Source organism: Mastigoproctus giganteus, chromosome 9, assembly GCF_048544385.1.
Source record: "Mastigoproctus giganteus isolate SK-2022 chromosome 9, ASM4854438v1, whole genome shotgun sequence".
In the NCBI taxonomy this organism is placed as follows: Eukaryota; Metazoa; Arthropoda; class Arachnida; order Uropygi; family Thelyphonidae; genus Mastigoproctus; species Mastigoproctus giganteus.
The window spans coordinates 226814309-226841267 of NC_143583.1; the positions used below are offsets into that span (position 1 = coordinate 226814309).

The 26959-nt window shown below is 37.9% G+C and overlaps 1 protein-coding gene across 1 annotated transcript in view; it reads right to left on the reverse strand.

Annotated features, from left to right (window-relative positions):
- Positions 1-826: 826 nt before the first annotated feature.
- LOC150081150 (uncharacterized) overlaps positions 827-26959 on the reverse strand; it is a 421878-nt gene continuing 395745 nt past the window's right edge. Inside the window, exons 19-22 of the mRNA XM_090380944.1 lie at positions 17835-18007; positions 13755-13774; positions 1075-1195; positions 827-834 (exon numbers count right to left, since the gene is read on the reverse strand). Coding sequence (XP_090237070.1) covers positions 827-834; positions 1075-1195; positions 13755-13774; positions 17835-18007 — 322 coding nt within the window. The remainder of the gene's footprint in view (positions 835-1074; positions 1196-13754; positions 13775-17834; positions 18008-26959) is intronic.

A 26959-nucleotide genomic window follows, 5' to 3' on the forward strand; every position in this document is an offset into this window, starting at 1 on the left:
TGGCCTGCATTCACTTAAATCTATGAATGTCTAACTTAATGGGTGACAATATATTAAAAAACATATAGATTAAATCAGTAATTCTATAAATTTACTAAAGCAAAAGTAATATGAAATTGATAAGCATATTATCATAATGTAAATGTTTATTACCTTCATTCATTTCAAAAACAGTAAATGTTGTCAAGTGATCTGAGAAGCACAAAAAGGTTTTTCCAGAAATACCCATTGACAGAACTCCTTCAGTAAGCCATTTATTCTTTGATTCATCCCAATAATGACACTTAAAAGAACTATATTTGTTTTTGGTATAATCAGATGCTACTGTAAGACCCATTTGAACACTGTTTGGTGCATTATTAATGAAAATGATATCTCCTGAAATAATAAAAAAAAAAAGTAATAATTAAATGAAAATTAATTACAATCTTAAACCACAGAATAATTAAAGCAGATGTTAGCCAACATGTTGATACTGATTAAACAGATGGTATGCAATTTTCACAAACTGGCATAGAACTTTTGACATGGAACATTTGTTCTATGTCAGTAGCCAATTTGTTCTATGTTAGTGGTTCTCAACCTTTTATCATTCACGGACCACTTCAAGCATTCTTTACTTATTGCGGACCACTGTGTATTGGGTTAACATTTCAAAAATCCTGTTTTTTAGCCACTAATTCATGTAATAGGCTTGATATTAAATTCCAATCTCAAACAAAATATCACTTATTAATTAAATATAATTAAAAATATACTAAAAAAAAACTTACTCAGCATATACAATCAAATAATCACTACAAATTTTAACAGTTATTCTTGCACACTAGTTTTCTGAAAATGTAAAAAATACTTTACAAATACACAAAAACAAATCCAATACATATTACATGCTCAGAAGCTTGTGATCAACTGTGACAGATGAAAGCTTGTGGCCTCGCCAACAGTGTTCTGGCAACACACAATGTCTTACATTGTAAGCCTTACATTCCAATCAGAAGGTATCACTTGCATTGTAAGGGATACAGTTGATTGCCAATTTTAATTTCATTTTATACTTACAATAAAATTTACCTTCCCATGGACCACCTACAACCAATTCATGGACCACTGTAGTCAGCAGACCACAGGTTGAGAAACGCTGTTCTATGTAATCATATACATTTATAGGAATATAGAAGATATTTTCTACATTCTAGTTTACAAGTTCACTTACATTAAAGTATTAGTATTAAAATGAAATAATGTAAAAAAGCAGATATTATGATATCTTCAATAATCATAGAGTGATTATAATTAAACTGTATAAATTTGCACCTTTATGGTGAACAGAGTGATGAATCATCATCAACATCATCCAGAGATGGGAAAAAAAAATAAAAGGTGGTGTCTATGCAAAATGAAAAGGAATAGAGTTTGAAAAACTGGGGCAGGGGCACTACACCTAGCAATGTATATGACTTTGATACTGACAGGAAAGGGGAATGTGTAAGAACGGCCTTTACCAACTTGGAAGACATTGCAGGGAGGATACAAGAATTATTGGTGCATTATTATTAAAAATGATACTTCCTGAAATGATAAAAATAAATCATTAAATTAAAATTTAACTTCTTAAAAAAAAAAAAAAATCTTTAATCCTCAAATGGGAGCACCACAGGAGAAATTATGCCAGAGACATTTTTTTCTAATTAAAAAAAAAAAAATCTATACAAGTGACACCAACTCCAATTAATATATTCCTCAATTATTGTGTTTCTGACTGAGTTACAATCATTAATTTGTTGTTATTGAAGAAGTCTGGCCAAGAAAACCAAGTATTTCAAGCCTATTCATGCATAATAATATCTAGTGTTGAAAAACAATGATTTGAAATTAGCAGCATCTTTCCTGTCCAATTACCAAAGTGTACTACTGTCATGTCTGAACTATGACAACAGCACTCTTTGGGCTTGCAAAGTGTATTCTGCCTAAAAGAGTAAAGAAAAGTGGAAGGGGATAACAAGCGAATACAAAAGACCCCCTTTATATAATGGCTGAAGGATAGTCATTGAAATCCAAGCTGATATTGAATTGAATTGAATCAAATGTGTACGTTGCATCAATCAATGTGTAATTTACACATGAAAGTCTTTGTGGCAAGAAAAATCAGCGTTAAGTGCAATTGCTTTTTGCTAATTTCAGAGCACTGTTAAATTAGCAAAACGAAAATTACAAAGCACCGTTTCTAAGAGAAACTTTGGGGTTAGAAGGCAACAAAAGGACTGATTCCATATACATAATTATTTTGTGAGAGGGGCAGTTAATAATTAAGGTTAATCAAGAGGACTTTATTAGATGTAATTCTCTTGTACAGGAGAAACACTAGTGTATTGCCAATCCATAAAGTGGTTCAAAGAATGAAGGGGGTAATTTTGGACCAAGTCAGTGTTGACACAAGTGGGAGATAAAAGCATGAAGGCAATTAAGAATGCAATATCGGTTAATCTATATAGAAATGACTTTCTCAAGGAAACAGTACAGTTTTGTAAAGGGAATTACAAAAATTAGTAAATTACAAATTACAAAAATACATAAGTTAAAAATTAGAAATAATTTTTAATATACGTATCTGCACTTTATAAAAGCATTTGACTTTGTCTCCTGTGTGAGAGAATTGCCATACAAACTGAATTACTGGCTTCACAGTTACGATCCTCAGCTTGTGAATGAGACTGGCTACATGACAGAAGGCAAAGGTATACATACAGAAGTGGACTTCTTCAGGGATACTGGTGGTGTTATGTTAAACATCAAAGGCATATTATGCAAGAAAGCAAGTTTATACATCATCAGCCAAAAAAAAAAAAAAAAAAAAAAAAAAAACATCTCTTCCCATTTTGCCCATCTGGTCTCTCCAAATGTTTGTCTAGTTCAGCCTTAAATTCATTTAAGCTATCAACTTCCACAACAACCGATGAAAGTCTGTTCCAGCAATTAACTACCCACTGACTAAAGGCAAACTTCTGAACATCTATTCTACAACTGTCCTTCCTCAGTTTTAATCTATGCCCAGTCAGGTTCTTAGTCTGAGCAAGCAAAGTGGAAGTTCCTTCAATATTGAGCATGCTCAAACCATTCAAGCCGACCGGGCTAGCCGAGTGGGTAAAGTACCTGCCCGGCAACCCAAAGGTCGCGGGTTCGATTCCCGCCTCGGGCTTGGATCAAAGTACTGCAAAAACCTTGGGAGGTGCAATATGGCCACAGTAGCCGATGCGGCAACAACTACCAAATCAAAAAAAAAAAAAAAAAAAAATCAAACCATTCAAGACCTTATACACCTCAATCAGATCACCTGCCAAGTGCCTAGTCTCCAGATGCTGCAACTTGCAGAATTTAAGCCTTTCTTCATAAGTACACTCCTTTGTTCCTCTCCCCAATCTTGTTGTTCTTCTCTGTACTCATTCTAGCAACTCTACATCCTTCCTAAAATGAGGCCTCCAGACCTGTACGTAGCACTCAAGGTGTGGCCTGACCATTGCCTTATATAAAGGGATAATCACCTCCTTGTCTCTGCTAGCAAAATTTCTATTTATCATTGACAAAACTCCATGATCTGCTCTGGCAGCCCATCTGCCACAGTAGATCTGATTATTGCTACCCATATGCAGTACTTTTTTGCATTTGTCAATGTTAAACTTTAGTTGCTTCTCAGCCCATATACCTAAATTTTCTAGATCCTGTTGCAGTAGCATACTGTCTTGTGTCATTAACAACCCTGCCAACCTTTGTATCATCTGCAAACTTGGACATTAAGCCTGATACACCTTCATCGACATCATTCATAAATACACAAAACAACAATAGGTCCAGCACCGAACCCGGGGGGGGGGGAATCCAATAATAACATTAGTCCAAGTAGAGCAGTGTGCATTTATTACCACTCTCTGCTGTCTGTCTCCCACTCAACCATCCCTTTATCCATTGCAGCAACTTGACGTTAATACCAAACTGCTCCAATCTGTACAAGTATTCCATGTGCAACAATATCAAAATCTCTCCCGAAATCTAAATACAGTGGATTCCGATTATTTGGGCCACCAGTTAATCAGGGCAGCCATTTATCTGGAGCAAATCTTAAAACACAGAAACCAATCGAGAAAATAGCCAGGGTTTACTTCACTTAATTGGGACAGCATGCCGTTTAATTGGGGCAGGAGACCGCAGCACTGGAGATTACCCTACGATTGTCTCCGACGGTACCACATGGTTCAGTTGAAATTCTGGAGGTCACAACCATAAAACAATTAGCAGTCACCTGTTTATTGGGCTTTTCTGTTAGTGTCGTAATATCATAAACGGATGACAGTAAACTCGATCTTACTGAATTTGCGATAATACAGACAACTGGAATTCTGTGGGTTATTACGGTGAAATGTGTTTACACTTCCACGAAATCTTCAATCATGTAAAAAAATAAATTTTCAGATCTTCTCTTTATTCCTATTTTTAAAGCTTTGTAACTCGTTTCTCCGTTCTCACTTGCATGTATCGTGTTACTTGCAATTTGTTTGTGCCGGGTTCTTTGTTATTGATTGCTTATCTTTTTATTGTTTTAAATTTTAACCCCCACCCACAAATGTCAGTGAACAGAAATGTCAACTAGTTCGTATGTACACATTACAGTACATATTAATTATTCCAATTATCATGTATATTCTTCCGATTTTCACGTATCATTTAATTTTTTAATTGGTAAGGTAATAAAAGGTAAATCTGTGCTTAATATATCTTTACTTTTATAGCCTGTGGATAATATTCCTCCTATTTTCTCTAATTAGAATCGCTGTTTAATAGAATTAAATTTCAATTCACAAATGTGATCACAATGACCGGTACTTACTACACATCGTATAGTGAACGGTACTTTACTATAGTGAGTTCGTCGTAACATGATTTGATTGTACAGTGAACTAATTGTAAAGGGGGGGTACATTGTATTTTTAACTATTTAAATGAAACTTCGGATAATTGGGGCAGCCACTTAATCGGGCCAAGATGCACTAGTCCTGATGTGTCCCAAATAACCGGACTGTATGTGATATCAAAATTAATATGTGCATCCAGTTCCCAGTTCCTTTGTGACCACATCGTGGTATCCAAAAAAAATTGGTCAGACAAGACTTCCCCTTAACAAACCCATGCTGTGTCTGAACTATTACTGCAGCCTTGTCTAGATGATCCTATATTACCTTCTTAACCAATGACTTCATTATCTGAACCTCCTTTGTGAATTGAGATACATTATTTGGACACCTCCAATCCACATGGACCTCCCCTGAATCTAAGGATGCTCTCATAATTACGGCTAAGGGTTTACTAACTTCCCTTGCTGCCTCCTTCAATAAAACTGGATAGATTCCGTCTGCCCCACTGCCTTTTTTATCTTTGACTTCAACAATTTCTCCTCCACTTTGCTCCCAGTTATTACAAAATCACTTAGATCCCTGTTAGAATTTGATAAACTTCCTGCATTCCCCTCCTTGAATAACTCCTCATGTGTGAATCTAGATGAAAAATACTCATTCAGTTTATCAGCAACTTGTTTATCAACATCATAGATAGTCACACCATCTATATTAAGAGAAGGGAGCAATGTGCATCAGGCAATACAGCAGTAATTTCCAAGGCAGAATGTTCTGGTCCCACAGGAAATAGTTATTGTTGGTGAATATTGTCAGGGAGATGGGGAATATATTATGCAAAAAGGATAGGTAGAACAGGACCATGGTATGTGTCTGCCATGGGCAAAAGTTGATGACAGTGTAGGGCAGATATCATCTTTTAAAGGCACAAAAGGTGATACTGTTTTGCACGAATAAGAGTTCTGCAAATTTACTTGACAAGTACAGGTCAATGTTGAAAAAAAGTTGTGAGCTAGGTTGAATTTGAAAGTGTCTGCAATTCTTCCCAGACAAGATAGGGGGGTATATAAGTCTTGTCAATCAATTTGGTCCTGGAGAGATTGTGCAAGGCTCTTGGGGTAGAATTTTTTTCATCGTGGTTTGTGTTTGCTAACAGGAGAGACTGCTTCTACAGAGATGGGATACACATAAATAGAAAGGGTGCAAGAATATCTCCTGATGCTATCAAGGCATTGTTAGGTGGGTCTGAAAACTACTAGCTTGGGGGGGGGAATTCACAGACTAAAAGATTAAAAGTAGCCGCAGGCAAGGGTGAAAGCATTTCTTGCACTGTTTCTATTGTAACAAGCAGCAGCCTAGAGAGCAAGTTGCTTGGGACTTCAAGAGCTGCTGGGAGTCATCATGGCACAAGTAAATACATTGGCTGCATTAGGGTAACTAAGAGTAAGAACAGGTGAATGTATACTTGCATGTACACCAATGCTAGAAGTATAGTAAATAAATTTGACGAATTTGAAGTGCTGATCAAGGCATCAAAGGCAGATATTGTTGGGATAACAGAGACATGGTGTCACACAGATATAAGCAGTGCAGAATTCGAATTTGGGGAGTACAATGTGTACAGAAAGGATAAACAGGGTAGGAAGGAAGGAAGGGTTATGTTGTTAGTTAAGAAACACAAAATCTAAGGAAGTACATCCAGTTGAAATGGGTGGACAGTGCAATGTTGAGACAGTTTGGTGTGACGAAAAATCTAGGAAGGGGAAAACAACAGTAGGAGTGTGTTATAGGCCTAATGACTCTAATGATTATAATGAACAGTTGTGCAGAGAAATAGAATGGGCAAGTAATTCAGAATATCTTGCAATTGGGGATTTTAACTTTCCAGATATTGATGGGAACTTGTGGGTTCATCACCCAAATGCTAGTAAGACTTTTATGGGTTTATTGGAGGATTGTTTTCTACGGCAATATATTCGAGGGGCAACCAGAGGGGGTAATACTCTTGATCGCATTATTAGTAGGGATGATGCATACATTAGGAATTTGAAGATAAGTGACAGTGATCACAGTGTACTGATGTGGGATTTACTTATAGATGTAACTACCAGCAAGGGTAAAGGGAAGGGTTTTTTGTTTTCATAAAGGTGACTAAAGTGATTTCAGGCAGTTGTTGAATTATATACAGTGGGATCAACCGATGATGTTAAAAACAGTGAATTATAAATGGGAGGTCTTCAGGGAATTAACCTTGGAAACTACTAGGCTTTTCATGCCAACTAAATAATACCATTCAAGATTTAGACCTAAATAGATGTCAGATGAACTACTGACGTTCGTTGCAGAGAAAAAAAATGTGTGGGATGCATATAAATTAGAAGGTGAGAGAGAAGCAAAGGCAGATATAAGCTAGTCTGTAATCAAGTCACAAACGAGGTTAGGCAAGCAAAGGCTGTTTACGAGAAATCCTTGGCAAAGGATGTAAAGGAAAACAACAAAGACTTCTTTACTTATGTAACTCTAGAAGGAAGGGGGATGAATCAGATTGGTCCACTTGAGGTTGGTGGTATGACTGTTGATGATCCTACTCAGATAGCTGAGAAACTGAATGAGCATTTTGCATCTACATATGAGGAATGCAGTAAGGAAGGAGAGGACAGAAGTTTACTAAACTCTAACAGGGAGCTAAATGATTTTGAAATAATGGAGAGCAAAGTGAAGAAATTGTTGAAGTCAAAGATAAAAAAGCACCTGGGGCAGAGAGAATCTATCCAGTTATATTGAAGGAGGCAGTGAGAGAAGTTAGCAAACACTTAGCCTTAATTTTGAGAGCATCCTTTGATTCAGGGGAGATACTCATGAACTGTAGGTGTGCAAATGTATCTCCAAGTCACAAAGGGGGTTCAAAGGGTGGCAGAAATAATTATAGACCTGTTAGTTTGACTTCTGTTCCGGGGAAAATAATGAAGTCACTGGTTAAAAAAGGTGATGCAGGATCACCTAGACAAGACTGCAGTAATAGTTCAGACACATCATGGGTTTGTTAAGGGGAAATCTTGTCTGACCTCTTTGATTGGATACTATGATGTGATCACAAAGGAACTTGATATCATATACTTGGATTTCAGGAAAGCTTTTGATATTGTTGCACATGGAAGACTGCTGTACAAATTGGAGCAATATGGCATTAAGGGAAAATTGCTGCAATGGAGAAAGGGATGGTTGAGTGGGAGAAGGCAGAGAGCGGTAATAAATGGATGCTGCTCTACATGGACTATTGTTATTAGTTGAGTTCCCCAGGTTACGGTGCTGAGCCCATTGTAGTTTGGTGTATTTATTAATGATATCGATGAAGGTATAAGGCTTAATGTCCAGAGGATGATACAAAGGTTGGCAGTGTTGTTAACGATAGTAAAGACACTATGCTACTGCAACAGGATCTAGAAAAGTTAGATAGATGGGCATGCTGAAAAGTGGAACTGAAGTTTAATATTGGAAAATGTAAAGTACTGCATATGGGTAGTAATAACCCAAGAGAAAAGTACCAACTGGTGGTATACACTCAGGGAGGTGGAGAATGAAGAAGACCTCGGGGTAATTGTGCAGTCAGATACGAAGTTCTCTGAGCAGTGCAGATGGGCAGGTCATGGAATTTTGTCAATGATATATTGGAATTTTGCTAGCAGAGGCAAGGAGGTGATTATAACTTTGTATAAGACTATGGTCAGGCCACATCTGTGTACAGGTCTGGAGGGCTCATTTTAGGAAAGATGTAGAGTTGCTAAAATAAGTACAAAGAAGGGTAACAAGATTTGTGAGAAGAAAAAAGGAGTTCTCTTACCAGAAGAGGCTTAAATTCTGTGAGTTTCCACATCTGGAAACTAGACACCTGCAAGGTGATTTGATTGAGGTGTACAAGGCCTTGAATGGTTTCAGCAGGCTCAATGCTGATGGAATATTTCCACTGAGGAAAGACAACTGTGGAATAGATGTGTGGGAGTTTGCCCTTAGCCAGCAGGTAGTTGATTGTTGGAACAGACTTCCATTGGTTGTTGTGGAAGTTGATAGCTTAAATAAATTTAAGGCTGAACTAGACAAACATCTTGAGTGACCAGATGGGTGAATTGAGGTTTTTTTTTTTTTTTTTGGCTGATGCTCTATAAGCTTGCTTTCTTGTATAATATGCCTCAACTAATGCTAATGCTAATAATCTGAGTGAAAGGAAGGACCCATCAGCATTAAGCTTGCAGAATCATTCAAGGCTTTATACATCTCAATCAGGTAACCACACAGGTACCAAGTCTCCAGATGCTGTAATCTGCAAAATTTAAGCCTTTCTTGGTAAGAGCAATCCTTTGATCCCCTCACAAATCTCATTGCACTTCTCCCTACTCATTCTAGCTGCTCTACATCCTTCCTAAAATGAGTACTCTTGACCTACATATACAGTACTCAAGGTGTGGACTAACAACTGCCTTATACAATGGGATAATCACCTCCTTATTGCTGCTAGCAAAATTCCTGATTATCAATGACAATACCCCATGAGCTGCTCTGGCAGCCAGTCTGCACTGCTCAGAAAATTTAATATCTGACTACATAATTATCCCCAGGTCTTTTTCATTCTCCACTACACTGAGTGTATTATTGCACAATTGGTACATTACGTACGAAGTGAAATAATAAAAGAAATCCAAATAGCAGTATTGCAATCCAAATAGTAGAATTGCAAGGGCAAAAGGCTGCCCTTGCAATTCTACACAAATAGATGGTGATAGACCAGTTTAAAATGCAGACCAAATTGTGTTCGATGTGTGGAGTAGCTTACCGGACCCATATATAAATTTGAAAATATTTGCGTTTGGACTTTTCTCAGTTTTTGGTTCGATGTATTTCTGCGAGAAAATATTTTTGAACATGAACTATATTAAAAATAAATCAAGAAACCATCGTCTACAATGCGAGCATGTTTAATTACAACATACTTGCATGATGTTGAGAGACTCGCTCAAGAAGTTCATCAGCAAAAGTCACATTAATTTGTACCTAATTGGATGTTTGTTACGTTTTTTCAGTATTCATAAATAATATTTCAAAATATATATATTTTTAATAAACACCTTCAAAGTATATATATTTTTTTAATAAACACCTTCCCACTCTATTTCCATTTCTTAAAAACTCTTGCCTCCCACCCCCCTTCTCCCAGCCTGAGCTGATGTATGGCTCTTTGGATTCTCTCTCTCTCTCTCTCTCTCTCTCTCTCTCTCTCTCTCTCTCTCTCTTTTTAAAATTAGATCAAAAAAGGTTGCCAACCCCTGGCATAGGATGTCAGATGAGAACTTGATAAAAATTTGGAATATTCTACAAAAACTTTATTATGAAATTATTTTTACTTATCTTATTATTTTTTACTTATTTTATTCACATATTAGTTATTTTTTTTATATATTTGAATAATACATTTATGCTTAATAAACTGTGTTATATACTTAATTTGTTGTTCTTATCTAAAAACATTACTACTAAAGTAACAATATCAGAAAAAAAATTTTAGAGTACTTTTCATATCTTTTTAATTTTCAATTTTTCCCGATAGCAAAGAATGAGTACCAGGACCTATTTTTTTACAAAAAAAAAAAAAAAAAAAAAGCACTGTATATATACACATAACCAATGATATTATTTCTCTTCTTTCTTTATTTGCTATAAAGAAGTTCGTTGAACAGAGGTCCGACGGCACTTATTATTTATTATAATTTTGCCAATTATCAAAAAAAGGCATGTAGCCACGAATTTGCCAAAGGTGCCAAAAACCTAGCTACGCCTCTGATCTCTAAGCCATTGAAATACAAGGATGCTCTCATAATTCTGGCTAAAGGTTTGCTTACTTCTTTTGCTGCCTCTTTAATATAACTGAATAGATCCTCCCCCCCCAGATGCCTTTCTTATGTTTAACTTCAACAATTTCTCCTCTGCTTTACTCTCAGTTATTACAAAATCATTTAGTTCAATGCTAGAGTTTGATAAATGTCTGGCCTCTACTTCCCCACAGAATTTGCTCTTTTCTGTACACAGCGTGTACAGAGAAGAGCAACACGATTGGTGAGGGGAATGAAGGGATTCTCTTACCAAGAGAGGCTTAAGTTCTGCAAATTGCAGTGGCTGGAGACTAGGCACCTGCGCGGTGATCTGATTGAGGTCTATAAGGCCTTGAATGGGTTGAGCACGCTGAATTCTGATGGGATTCTTCCACTTGTTCAGATTACCAACCTACGGGGACATAAGTTCAAATTAAGAAAGGACAGATGTAGAATAGATGTGCGGAAATTTGCCTTTAGCCAGCGGGTGGTTAATTGCTGGAACAAACTTCCATCTGTCGTTGTAGAAGTTGATAGGTTAAATAAATTTAAGGAGGAACTGGACAGGCATTTGGAGGGAATGGTGTGATTTTTTTTTTTTTTTTTTTTGGCTGATGCTGCATAAGCTCCTACACTTGCTTTCTTGCATCATGTGCCACTACTACTACTACTACTACTACTACTTCTCATGTGTGCATGTATATGCAAAATACTCATTCAATTTGTCTGCTATCTGAGCAGGATTATTAACAGTCGAACCACCGTTATCAAGTGAACCAATCTGATTCATCCTCCTTCCTTCTAGAGTTTACATAAGTAGTCTTAGCTGTTTTTCTTTACATCTTTTGTCAAGGATTTCTTGTAATCTGCCTTCACTTGCCTAACCTCCTTTGTGACTTGATTACAGACTAGTTTATATCTACCATAGGCTTGTGTGTTGCTTGATAATTTATATGCGACCTGTGCATTTTTCTTCTCTGCCACAAGTCTCATTAGTTCATCTGACATCCATTTAGGCCTAAACCATGAACAGTATTTCTTAGTTGGTATGAAAAGCCTAGTATCTTCCAACATTAGCATTAGCATTAGCAGAGGCATATGATGCAAGAAAGCAAGCTTATTCAGCATCAGCCAAAAAAAAAAAAAAAAACCCACTCCCATTTCACCCCTCCGTTCGTTCGAAATACCTGTCCAGTTGAGCTTTAAATTTGTTTAGGCTATCAACTTCAACAACAAGTGATGGAAGTCGGTTCCACCAACCAACCACCCGCTGGCCAAAGGCAAATTTCCGCACATCTATCCGACATCCATCCTTCCTCAATTTGAATTTATGCCCTCTGAGGTGATTATTCTGAGAAAGATGAAGAATCCCATTGGCATTGAGCATGCTCAAACCATTCAAAGCCTTATACACCTCTATCAGATCACCTCGCCGGTGCCTAGTCTCCAGACTCTGTAATTTGCAAAACTTAAGCCTTTCTTCGTAAGAGCAACCCTTTGTTCCATTTACTAATCTTGTTGCCCTTCTCTGTACCCGTTCCAGCAGCTCTACATCCTTCTTGAAATGAGGCCTCCAGACCTGTATACAGTACTCAAGATGTGGCCTTACCATTGCCTTATACAAGGGAATAATCACCTCCTTATCCCTGCTAGAAAAATTCCTGTATATCATTGACAAGACACCATGAGCTACTCTTGCAGCTCGTCTGCACTGCTCAGAGAACTTCATATCTGCCTGCACAATTACCCCCAGGTCCTTTTCATTCTCCACCACTGAATGCTTCTCATTTAGAATTTGCTGTTGGTAACATCACTATCGTATCTAGGTATCATTCTGAGGGCAATGACCAGGTTTTTTCAGTGTTTTTTTTAGATACACCTAGGAACACTTATATGCATGGGGGCATATGCCCCTCTGTCCTCGCTAAATACATCCCGGGTAGCACAATCAGTTTGTCTCACTGTATAGAATTTAAAACTGTCTGAGACCACTGCAGTTACCTTTACAAAAACAAAAGCCCTTCCTGTTATCCGTGATGGTAGTTACATCTTTAAGTAAATCCCACATCAGTATGCTATGATTACTGCTACCAAGTGGTTCCTTTATCTGCAGATTCTTAATGCATGAAGTTTGGTTTTTTGTGATGGTTGTTCTAGATCTTTATGGCTTGTCACAGAAATTCTATCAGGTGTAACAACAAACAAGTGCTTGCTAGCTGGGAGTCTAAAATGCTGATGGAAATGATACTTGGGAATTATAATTTTGTGAGGTCTGGTCATTTTATGACAACCAAATTATCTGCTCACACCTTTTTGATGGTTAAACTGTTAGTCCCCCCCCCACAAATCCTGAACCACTATACCTTGTATCCTGATGACCACTCAGGTGTGAAGAAACATAAGCAGGGGTAGACGGTGACATCCACATGATATCCATTCACACAGAGGAATGCCGTCCCTCTGAGTTACCAAGCACTATTAGTTGGTTGATGACTCAGTCAATGCAGTACCACCACTTTGCCCTACTGGTGGCTTGAAATTGTGAAACCCATATTAAGTCCTCAGAGCATTCTGCAACCTTTACTTCCATTATGTAGTAGTGATGTCTTTTGAGGTTATGATGAGCATCATGGCAAGATCCAATTTTCTTATGTTTTGAGGGTACAGCCCTAAAACAGTGTTCACAGGTCAGCTTCTAGATAGTAACTGGACTGAACCTATTGGTAACTCTAGGAAGCATCCAGCTAATATAGTGTATAATCTTTCTGCCTCTTCCACTGGAACAGGGCACCTCCATAGTCAGGTGGGCAGGAGCAGCAGTGCATAGTACACACTTCTTGATTAGACCGGGGTTCGAGCCCATGACCACCAAATACAGAGAATGCGGAAAGTTCAGGGAATGACCACTGCATATCCCCTGAGCAATATAGCCTTAGTTGCTAATACTCCTAAAAACCAAATAACAACATCCATTGGAACAACTACTTACACCTATAATGAGTGTTTTGCCTAAAAATAGAATAATATACCTAATTATATACTCAATAATTTATCTATTCAGTAAATTTTATGCAAGTAATGTTGAACATATTCAAACCTTTGACTTTCATAGCCTTTCACCGATACTTTCACCAGTATTAATCTGTCTAATTTAAAAACAGTTCTTCAAAAAATACTGTATATCAAAAGTATAAATATGAAATTAAATGTAATTCCACATATTGGAATAATCCAGTAAATCCTTGTATCTTCAAATTTCTTTATACTTCTGTGGATTCTATAAAAGATCCCTGCCAAAAGTTAATTCTCCCACATGGAAAAGCACTTCAAGGTCCATCTCAAACTTTCTATTCTCTTAGAATTTCTAGAAAAGGCTGTTCTTCTCATCCACACAAATTCTCCCAAGTATGTCCTCTCAGATTCTATACTCATTATCTTTGAGATTTACAATTATCACTCTCCTGGCTGCCATCAACTTCATCCTTTATGAGGTGCCTCCATAGCCAGATGGGCAGGAGCAGCATTGTGTAGCACGCGCTTCTTGATTAGACTGGGGTTGGAGCGCACGACAACCAAATACAGAGGATGGGGAAAGGTCAGGGAATGACCACCGCATATCCCCGGAGCAATATGGCCTTAGTTGCTAATGCTCCTAAAAAAAACCAAACAAACATTCTTTCTGCTTTTGAAAATAAAGCAGACTTGCAGTAACCTATATTGATATAGAGGTTGCAACTGATTCTGTTCAGATTTTCCCACTTCTTCAGCTGTTTCAAACCATTAACAAATTGGAGGGGGCATTTTTCATTCCTTTCTTCACTTCTGCAGGACTGGGTGGTCAAATTATTAGTAGGAAAAGCATTTTTACAAGGCAGATTTTGACTGGGATCCCTCAAGGAGGGGGTTCATTCTAGGTCCTCTTCACTTGTCTCCTTACTTATCAAAGACAGGCCCAATGTGATCTGCTATGCTAACTAATATCAAGATCCTTGCACCAATTACTACAAATAGTAATTGGTGCAAGGATCAATCACTTACAAATAGTAACCCTGCACTTGTCAAAGGTTTAATTAATATGAACCTCTAATACATGGCTCTTTACCTTAATTGATGCAGTCTCAAAAATAAATCTACAGAATGTGTGTTGATCTTTCTCAAGCAGATCCCTTTATCATTCAGCCAACCTTCTTAGATTCTTCAATTCCAATAACATTAGCATTAGCAAGTAGAGGCATTTGATGCAAGAAAGCAAGCTTATGCAGCATCAGCCAAAAAAACAAAAAACCCACTTCCACTTCACCCCTCTGTTCGTTCAAAATACCTGTCCAGCTGAGCCTTAAACTTATTTAGGCTATCAACCTCCACCACAAGGGATGGGAGTCTGTTCCACCAACCAACCACCCGCTGGCTAAAGGCAAATTTCCGCACGTCTATCCTACATCTGTCTTTCCTCAATTTGAATTTATGCCCTCTAGCGCGTAGAGGGCATCTGTCTTTCCTCAATTTGAATTTATGCCCTCTTCCTCTAGCTCAGAAAAATCACCTCTCAGGTGATTTTTCTTAGCTAGAGGAAGAATCCCATCAGCATTGAGCATGCTTAAACCATTCAAGGCTTTATACACCTCTATCAGATCACCTCGCTGGTGCCTAGTCTCCAGACACTGTAATTTGCAAAACTTAAGCCTTTCTTCGTAAGGGCACCCCTTTGTTCCATTCACTAATCTTGTTGCCCTTCTCTGTACTCGTTCCAGCAGCTCTACATCCTTCTTGAAATGAGGCCTCCAGACCTGTATACAGTACTCTAGGTGTGGCCTGACCATTGCCTTATACAATGGAATAATCACCTCCTCATCCCTGCTGGAAAAATTCCTGTATATCATTGACAATACTCCATGAGCTACTCTTGCACCCGTCTGCACTGCTCAGAGAACTTCATATCTGCCTGCACAACCACCCCAAGTCCCTTTCATTCTCTACCACTGTCAGTGTAGTACCACAGAGTTGATACGTTGCTCTGGGGTTGCTGTTTCCCATGTGTAGTACTTTACATTTGTCAATGTTAAACTTCATTTGCCACCTCTCAGCCCATCTGCTCAACCTTTCCAGATCCTGTTGCAGCAGCATAGTGTCAGTAGTGCCCTTGACAACCCTGCCAACCTTTGTATCATCTGCAAACTTGGACATTAAGCTTGACATACCATCATCAATATCATTTATAAATACAGAAAACAATAATGGACCCAACACTGAGCCCTGAGGAACTCCACTAATAACATTAATCCACGATGAGCAGTGTCCATTGATTACCACTCTCTGTCTTCTCCCCCTCAACCACCCCTTTATCCATAGCAGCAATTTGCCTCCAATGTCACACTGCTCCAATTTGTGTAGCAGTCTTCCATGTGCAACAGTATCAAAAGCCTTTCTACGATCCAAGTATATAATATCAAAGTTATTCCCTGCATCCAGTTCTTTTGTTACTGCATCATAGTATCCAATCAAGTTGGTCAGGCAGGACTTCCCCTTAACAAAACCATGCTGTGTCTGAGCTATAACTGAAGTCTTGTCTAAATGATCCTGCAGTGCTTCTTTAACCAGTGCCTCCATTAATTTTCCTGGAACAGAAGTTAAGCTCACAGGTCTATAATTACTTGTGTCAGCCTTTGATCCTCCTTTGTGAATTGGGGTCACATTTGCACATTTCCAGTCTATGGGTACCTCCCCTGAGTCCAAGGAAGCTCTCATAATTATGGCTAAGGGTTTGCTTACTTCCTTTGCTGCCTCCTTTAATATAACTGGATAGATCCCATCCACCCCGGGTGCCTTTCTTGTGTTTATCTTCAACAGTTTCTCCTCCACTTTACTCCCAGTTATTTCAAGAGAGGCAGCCGTAGCCTAGTGGTCAGGCGCGCGGGTGCATAAGTACACGTGCCTTGAGTGACCAGGGTTCTAGTCTGTGACTGCTGAATACGGTGCTGTTTCTTGTATTCTGGCTATCTTGGAACCCCTCTGACCGTTTGGTCGTCCCGGAGTATAAACAGAAACATACTGATCTATGTTCAGTCCTAAACTTTGCTTTCATCACCATCTTTTAATGCTTCTTTAGAAAGATTGCTTGCCAACATCTTCAGTATGTCAGCTATCAGAAGATCACAGTAAAATATATCACTGCAGTTGTTTACTCCCCTATATTCCATCAAAATATGGACACCAGTTGCTCCAACCACTATAAAACTACTATTTCTGCCAAATTCCGATTCCTCAATTGGGTTGTTATCAACAGGCACAAACTTCTTACCAACTTAGAACAATGGCCAAGTTGCTCAACATCCAGAGGTTTCCTGCTCTGATAGATGTTTGGTATCTAGGGAGAATTTCTTCACCTTCTTTCTGGAACATGTACTGCTGCTGGACAGTCCTGCAAGCTTCTCTTGGGTCGACTCCTTCACTCTACCCCAAAACAACTACTTATATCTGTCTGATAGATTCCTGCTATATAAGATGCTCTCCCAGACTTAAACAAGTTTGTGTCCAATTGTGCCTATAGACAACTGGTACTTGGCAGGTGCTCCAGAGTGCACAATATTAAAAGCCCATCTTGCTTTTCTTATGCAACTGGTGGTTTGGTGAAGATTGACATGAAAATACAAGGCTATGTTATATCAGCTTCGTCACACTACTTCCTACTAGCAGTGGCCACTGATGCTTCAGGTAGCTGTAACTGATATCACCAAATTGTACATAATAGTGTCCAGTCTGAAACTGAAAAACTATTTACACAGAACAGATTTCTAGATTTCGATGAATGAGTTCACTAATCAAAGCATGCTCTTTGCTATTTTCCTCACACTCACCAATGCCTATGTTAAGCTCAAATCATCATGGTGATATACTCTTATTATAGATCTTATATATAGCTGCCTTTGCAATTGAAGATGTATACACACTTACATTATCATTTTTATTATTTTTTACTCTCTTCTGCCCTCACTGTCGGTACTTTTTTTTTTTTTTAACAATTCATTCATACCGTTGGTATAATATATATAAAACATTCAAATTAATTTACCAGTATCAGGTTTCCTTAAAGATATATCAAAAACAGGTGCTATTCTTTTAAGACTTCCATCTTCAGGGTGTGGATTATTGTCTGGGTATAAAGTCATGCACACTACTACAGTTTGGGAGGATGGGATTCTGATATCTCCTGATGCTGATGTTGTCTGGGATTTCTCACAACACCTAAAACATAGAGAAAGAAAAACGTGATAAATTCCAATAAATGCTGTTAAATTATTATAAAATAACCAAAATTAATCCAATAATTTATCAAATATGAATTAAATTTCATATCAATGTAATTAAGGCATAACCAAACAAAATGAAAACATCTTGAGCAAACTACAAAAATAAAATAGTACTACTTATAAATAAAATGATAAAATAAAATAATGCTACATATTGAAAATACAAATTAACCAGTTTACTGAAACTAAAGTGGGATTATTCCACATCCAGTTCTTCAAAAATACACTGAACTAATTTTTTAACCAATGGCAATATTTTGGATCCAATTTTGGTATCTGTTATCAAGTATTCATCAGAAAATAAATTAGATAGTGTGAATCAGAGCTGTAATACTCAATCTTTTCTACGTTGATAATAATATTAGTAAAATAATAAGAGGAGTTTACCTCAATATAGTACGTAGAACACTTCTGTATGATACCCTCCAGAAATTAAAACGGAAAAAACGAAAAAAACGACAACTTACCGGTACATTAGAGTAAAATATAAATAATCAATTTAACACAATTCAAATCAATTTAAAACAATTAAAAATCAAATTAAAAGAATCTAACAAAAATATTCAAAACGATTGTCCTTCCTGAAGCTGTCAACGCTTTTCGACCGTATGTCATGATCACAGGAATGAACATTACCGAATCGGGTTAAACCTGAAACTTAAATAGAGATTATTTGTCTTTGCGCATGCGTGTAAAGGTCCATGCATCGGAGCTCAAATATGGCCGCCGAACATTAACAGAATTCTCGTGTAATTTAATTTCAACGGTTTCTGCAATTAATAGTCGCGTATAATTATGCTGAATGTTAAGTGTTTTGGCCTCGTTAAATAAAAAAGTATGTTTTTCGTTAATAGCATGAAAGGCTAATTCTGACGCTGCTGAACGAGAAGCACGAACTGAGGCTTCATGTTGATTTACACGAATATTAAGAGAAAATCGCGTCGAACCTTGGTAAGACGAGTCGCAATCGCTGCATGAAATGTTGTATACCAGATCATTAATTTGTGTTGCGAACGCGGAAAGAACCAAGCGATTGTTCAGTATAGTGTGTAACTTCCGTATTGGCCTAGCTACAATTTTAAATTCGGTATCTTTAAAGAATCTGTTAAGCTGTTTGTGCCACTGTTCAACATATGGGACAGAAATAAAGTATTTTTTGATATTATTTTTATTTTATATTATTTTTTGATACTATTGTTGATTGGTGTAATATTTTGTATCCTAATCTTAGCCTGTACTCTTAAACAGGCTAAGAATCTGCCTTACAGATTCTTAGCCTGTTTAAGAATCTGCTAGTTAATATTTGTATTTCTGAGTCCAAAGCAGATTCCGTCATTGAATATTTATAGGCATTTAGAAATTGATTAAAGATAATCGATCTTTTGTAGGTGAACGGGTGATAGCTATTATAATATAGAAGCATACCGGTATTTGTAGGTTTCCAATAGATGCTAAATTGTATTTTATTCGAGTCCCGGGTAAGCGTGAAATTTAGAAAGTTTAATGACTTTGTATCCGTATCCTCAATTTCCAATGTAAATTTGAGTTTAGAATGAATATTATTAAACGAATGTAAAATGTCTTGTCAACAATAGTAATATTGTTGACAAGACATTTTATTCGTGTAAATCAACATGAAGCCTCAGTTCGTGCTTCTCATTCAGCAGCATCAGAATTAGCCTTTCATGCCATTAATGAAAAACATACTTTTTTATTTAACGAGGTCAAAATACTTAACATTCAATGTAATTATACGCGACTATTAATTGCAGAAACCGTTGAAATTAAATTACACGGGAATTCTGTTAATGTTCGGCGGCCATATTTGAGCTCCGATGCACGGACCTTTACGAGCATGCGCGAAGATAAATAATCTCTATTTAAGTTTCAGGTTTAACCCGATTCGGTAATTTTCATTCCTGTGATCACGACATACGGTCGAAAAGCATTGACAGCTTCAGGAAGGACAATCGTTTTGAATATTTTTGTTAGATTCTTTTAATTTGATTTTTAATTGTTTTAAATTGATTTGAATTGTGTTAAATTGATTATTTATATTTTACTCTAATGTACCGGTAAGTTGTCGATTTTTTTCGTTTTTTCCGTTTTAATTTCTGGAGGGTATCATACGGAAGTGTTCTACGTACTATATTGAGGTAAACTCCTCTTATTATTTTACTAATATTAGAAAATAAAGAGAAGTAAAATTAGAACCAATAAGATTATTATTAATAACTAAGATAAATTCAAGGTCACATGATCTTATGAATATTTTTAAAAAAATCTGATCAGTGTTTATCACATTTTTTTCTAGTTGGTTTGATCTAGTTTATTTTAAATAGATCAGTGTTTTGCAACATGTAAGAAGTGACCCACCGATGGGCCAGAGAAAAATCTAGATGGGTTATGAAATTTGAGAAGCAAAAAATCACATTAAAATAAATGGATCGGTGAAATGGGAAGGGTTTTTTTGACTGATGCTTGCTTTCTTGCATCATATGCCTCTACTAATGCTAATGCTAAATTAAATAATAACAGTTAAGTACTTTTCTGTGATGAATTTGAGCAATTATACAAAAAAAAATAGTATTATTAGCAAATGATGTAAGAAGGCATGCTTATATAGAATCATCAAAACAACCCCCCTTCCCAACGTTATTTGTATATCCCCTCTAATAACACTTTTTCCCATTATATAAGGCTTTTCTCACCAATCTTGTTGCCCTTCTCTGTACATGCTCAAGCAAATCTATATCCTTCCTAAAATGAGGCCTCCAGACCTGTACACAGTACTTAGAGTACTTAATTTGCTAGGAGGGAAAAGGAATCACCCTGATAGCAAAATTCCTGTATATCATTCACAAAACCTCATGACCTGCCCCGGCAGCCTGTCTGCATTGCTCAGAAAACTTCATATCTGACTGCACAATTACTCCCAGGGCGTTTTCATTTTCTACCACCTTAAGTGTAGTACCACACAGTTGGTACATTTCTCTGGGGGTTACTTCTACCCATATGCAGTACTTTGCATTTGTCAATGTTAAACTTCAGTTGCCACTTCTCAGCCCATCTGCCCAAATTTTCTAGATCCTGTTGCAGTAGCACACTGCCATTACTGTCAATAACAACCCTGCCAACCGTTGTATCATCTGCAAACTTTGGCACTAAACCTGAAAGATACCTTCATCAATATCATTGATAAATATATAAAAACAACAGAGGATCCAACACAGAACCCTGTGGGACTCCACTAATAACATTAATCCATGAAGATCACCCATTGATTACCACCTCTGTCTTCTCCCATTCAACCATTCTTTTATCCATTGTAGCAACTTACCCTTAATACCATTCTGCTCCAATTTGTACAGTAGTCTTCCATGTGCAACAGTGTCAAAAGCTTTCCTGAAATCCAAGTATATGAAATCAAAATTATTTTTTGCATCCAGTTCCTTTGTAACCACATCATAATACACAATCAAATTTGTCAGACAAGACTTTCCCTTAACAAACCCATGCTGTGTCTGAATTATTGCTGCAGTCTTGTCTAGATTATCCTGCCATGCATCTTTAACCAGGGATTCCATTATTTTACCTGGAACAGAAGTTAAACTAATTGGTCTGTAATTACTCGTGTCACCCTTCGATCCCCCTTTGTGAATTGGGGATACATTTGCACATCTCCAGTCCGTGGGGACCTCCCCTGAATCCAAGGATGCTCTCATAATTATGGCTATGGGTTTGCTTACTTCCTTTAATATAACTGGATAGATTTCATCCACCTCCAGGTGCTTTTCTTATCCTCAACAATTTCTCCCTCACTTTGTTCTCAGTTATTACAAAATAATTAAGCACTCTGCTACAATTTGATAACCGTCTAGCATTTTCAAACCTTAACTTCTCATGTGTGAATGTAGATGCAAAATACTCATTCAGTTTGTTTGCTATCTGAGCAGGATCTTCAACAGTTGAACCATCAATATCAAGTGGACCAATCAGATTCATTCCCTTCCTTTTAGAGTTTATATAAGTAAAGATGTTGCTGTTGTTATTTGGTTTTTAGGAGCATTAGCAACTAAGGCCGTATTGTTCCGGGAATATGCGGTGGTCATTCCCTGACCTTTCCGCATTCTCCGTATTTGGTGGTGACAGGCTCGAACCCCGGTCTAATCAAGAAGCATGCTACGCACTGATACTCCTTCCCACCTGGCTACGGAGGCACTTATAAGTAAAGAAATCCTTGCTGTTTTTCTTAACATCCTTTGCCAAAGATTTCCTTTAACCTGCTTTTACCTGCCTAATCTCCTTTGTGACTTGATTACAGACTAGCTTATCTGTCATAGGCTTCTGTGTCGCATGATAATTAATATGCATCCCATGCATTTTTCTTCTCTGCCACGAGTCTCATTAGTTCATTTGGTAACCCAAATGACCAGTTTAATCTGTCTAGTTCTTCCTTGAATTATTCAATGTACCCTTCCATAACACTAGTTGGGGATTTGTTCAAACAATTCTACCTGTTTGCTAAATTTTCGTACATCTGTCCTGTAACCATCCCTCCTCAACTTATACCCTCTCCCGATGTGTGCAGTCCGAGCAAGAGAAAGAATGCCATCAGCATTTAGCTTACTCATTCCATTCAAAGTCTTGAATACCCCAATCAGATCTGTTTGCAGATGACTAGTCTCCTGATGCTGAAATTTTCAGAAGTTGGTATGAAACATTCTTTTGTTTCTCCCCTCCCCCTCACTAATTTCATTGCTCTCCTCTGCTTTAGTTCCAATAGATCATCCACATCTTTCCTAAACTGAGGCAGTATACAGTAAACAGTGCCTGTATACTGTATACAATACTATACAGTATACAGTACTACACTATATATACGGCTCTATATGCATACTTGTATTATAGTATTTGTTATTATAATATTAGCTTATATTGCCGTGAGAGTCTCTGTCATTCATCATTTCCAGACATTGTAACCACTTTGTCTGACAATCTCCTATTTCATTAAATATATAGGCTACTTTTAGTTGTTCTCTAAGGTGTTCTCTAATTATATCTTTTGATGTAATCTTGTAAATACAAGAAATGGACGGTCGAAAAACGCTCCAACAAATGAAGCAACCACTATCACTTCCCGGGAAAATGGAATAGTAATCTTGCTACCAAGGAAAACACCCCTTTAAAGCAGTACCTTACAGCGATCGTGGAGAAAGTACTACTGAAAAATATTACTCACGCCTCCTGTGTGGTGGGAACTGTGCAGGTGTATTTCAGCCACCCCTCATGGGTGCAAACTATCCTGCAAAATGGAATAGACATCAGTCTTCATAACCTGGAAGCGGTGCCAATTGCTTAGCATCAACAAAAGTTACGATATCAAATGTCCCACCTGAAATTCCTTATCAATTTCTGAGAGGAATTTTATCCAAATATGGAGCTGTTACCGGGAAAATACGCACACTCTCTGCAGCAACCACGAAACTGGAATTTTCGGATATAATGCATAACATTGTAGAGTGGATATCATCTTTTAAGGGCACAAAAGGTGATATAGTTGGACACGTTGGCACTAATGATATTAAGAGCAGGAGACTGGTGGAATTACTTAACAAGTACAGGTCACTGTTGAAAAAAAAGCCGTGAATTAGGGTTGAATTTGAAAGTGTCTCCAATTCTGCCCAGACACGATAGGAGGGAGTATATGATGAGAGCCCTGTCGATCAATTCGGCCCTGCAAGGATTGTTCAAGGCTCAAGGGGTAGAATTTTTTTCAGCCTGGTCTGTACTTGTTAACAGGAGAGACTACTTCTACAGGGATGGGATACACTTAAATAGAAAGGGTGCAAGAATGTTTGCTGATGCTATCGAGGCAGTGTTAGGTGGGTCGGAAAACTGCTAGATTGGGGGATACAAGGACTAATAGATTAACAGTAGCCACTGGCAGAGGTGAAAGTGAATCTTGTACTACTTCTATTGGAATGGGCCGCAGCCTGGAAAATAAGATGCAGGATATTTCAGAGACTGCTGGGAATCATTGGGGTGCAAATAAACACATAGGTTGTGTTAGGGAAGCTAAGAAAAAGAACAGGTGCATGTATACTTGCGTGTACACCAATGCTAGGAGTTTGGTAAATAAATTTGAGGTATTGCTCAAAGCATCAAAGGCAGATATTGTTGGGATATCAGAGACATGGTGTCACACAGATATAAGTAATGCAGAACTGGAAAATTTGGGGAGTACAACGTCTACAGAAAGGATAGACAGAATAGGAAGGGAGAAGGGGTTATGCTATTAGTTAAGAAATAGATAAAATCCAAGGAAGTGAAGCCAGTCGACATTGCTGTACAGTGCAGTGTCGAGTCAGTTTGGTGTGGAATAAGCATTGGGAGATCAAAATTGAGTTCAGGAGTGTGCTATAGGCCTAATGACTCTGATGAGTATAATAAGAAACTGTACGGGGAAATAGAGTGGGCCAGTAAATCAGAGAGTCTTATAATGGGGGATTTTAATTTCCCAGATATTGACTGGAATTTGGGGGCTGGTCAGCATGTTTGGGAGGCAACTAGAGGGAGTAATACTCTTGATTTGATTATCAGTAGTGATTCTTCATGCATTAAGAATCTGCAGGTAAATGAACCACTAGGTGGCAGGGATCACAGTGTGCTGAAGTGGGATTTCCTCAAAGTGGTAACTACCATTAGGAGTAAAGGGAAGGGTTATTGCTTTCGTAAAGGCGACTATGATGGACTGAGACAGTATTTAAATTCTATACAGTGGGACCAACTGATGATGTTACCAACAGCAAATTCAAAATGGGAAGCATTCAAAGAACTTATCTTGGAAGCTACTAGGCTTTACATACCAAACTAAGAAATATTGTTCAAGTTTAAACCTAAGTGGATGTCAGATGAACTAATGAGACATATGGCAGAGAAGAAAAATGCATGGGATACATACAAAATAACACGTGACACAGAAGCCTATGATAGATACAAGTTGATCTGTAACCAAGTTACAAAGGAGGTTATGCAGGAGAAGGCAGATTACGAGAAATCTTTGGCAAGGGATGCAAAGAAAAACAGCAAAGAGTTCTTTTCTTATGTAAACTCTAGAAGGAAGGGGATGAATCAGATTGGTCCACTTGATATCGATGGGTCAACTGTTGATGATCCTGCCCAGGTAGCTAACAAACTGAATGAATATTTTGCATCGACATTCACACATGAGGAGTTATTCAGCGAGGGGAATGCCAGAGGTGTATTCAACTCTGGCAGTAAGCTAGAGAATCTTGTAATAACTGAGAGTAAAGTGGAGGAGAAATTGTTGAAGATAAATACAAGAAAGGCACCTGGGGTGGATGGGATCTATCCAGTTATATTAAAGGAGGCAGCAAAGGAAGTAAGCAAACCCTTAGCCATAATTATGAGAGCTTCCTTGGACTCAGGGGAAGTACCCGTGGACTGGAGATGTGCAAATGTGATTCCAATTCACAAAGGAGGATCAAAGGGCGACACAAGTAATTATAGACCTGTTAGTTTAACTTCTGTTCCTGGAAAATTAATGGAGGCACTGGTTAAAGAAGCACTGCAGGATCATCTAGACAAGACTTCAGTTATAGCTTAGACACAGCATGGTTTTGTTAAGGGGAAGTCTTTCCTGACCAATCTGATTGGATACTATGATCCAGTCACAAAAGAACTGGATGCAGGGAATAACTCTGATATTATATACTTGGATCTTAGAAAGGCTTTTGATACTGTTGCACATGGAAGAGTTGCACATGCACAGTGACTGGAGCAGTGTGGCATTGGAGGTAAATTGCTGCTGTGGATAAAGGGGTAGTTGAGGGGGAGAAGACAGAGAGTGGTAATGAATGGACACTGCTCGTCGTGGACTAATTTTATTAGTGGAGTCCCTCACGGCTCAGTGTTGGGTTCATTATTGTTTTCTGTATTCATAAATGATATTGATGATGGTATATCAAGCTTAATGTCGAAGTTTGCAGATGATACAAAGGTAGGCAGGGTTGTCAAGGACACTACTGACACTAAGCTAATGCAACAGGATCTGGAAAGGTTGAGTAGATGGGCTGAGAGGTGGCAAATAAAGTTTAACATTGACAAATGTAAAGTACTACATATGGGAAACAGCAACCCCAGAGCAACGTATCAACTCTGTGGTACTACACTGACAGTGGTAAAGAATGAAAGGAACCTGGGGGTGGTTGTGCAGGCAGATATGAAGTTTTCTGAGCAGTGCAGATGGGTTGCAAGAGTAGCTCATGGTGTATTGTCGATGATATATAGGAATTTTTCTAGCAGGGATAAGGAGGTGATTATTCCCTTGTATAAGGCAATGGTCAGACCACACCTAGAGTACTGTATACAGGTCTGGAGGCCTCATTTCAAGAAGGATGTAGAGATGCTGGAACAAGTACAGAGAAGGGCAACAAGATTAGTGAATGGAACAAAGGGGTGCTCTTATGAAGAAAGGCTTAAGTTTTGCAAATTACAGTGTCTGGAGACTAGGCACCGGCGAGGTGATCTGATAGAGGTGTATAAAGCCTTGAATGGTTTGAGCATGCTCAATGCTGATGGGATCCTTCCGCTTGCTCAGAATAATCACTTGAGAGGGCAGCATAAATTCGAATTGAGAAAAGGCAGATGTAGGATAGACGTGAGGAAATTTGCCTTTAGCCAGCGAGTGGTTCGTTGGTGGAATAGACTTCCATTCCTTGTCGTGGAAGTTGATAGCCTAAATAAGTTTAAGGCTCAGTTGGACAGGTATTTCGAACAAACAGAGGGGTGAAGTGGAAGTGGTTATTTTTTATTTATTTATTTATTTTACTTTAATTGTTTTGGCTGATGCTGCATAAGCTTT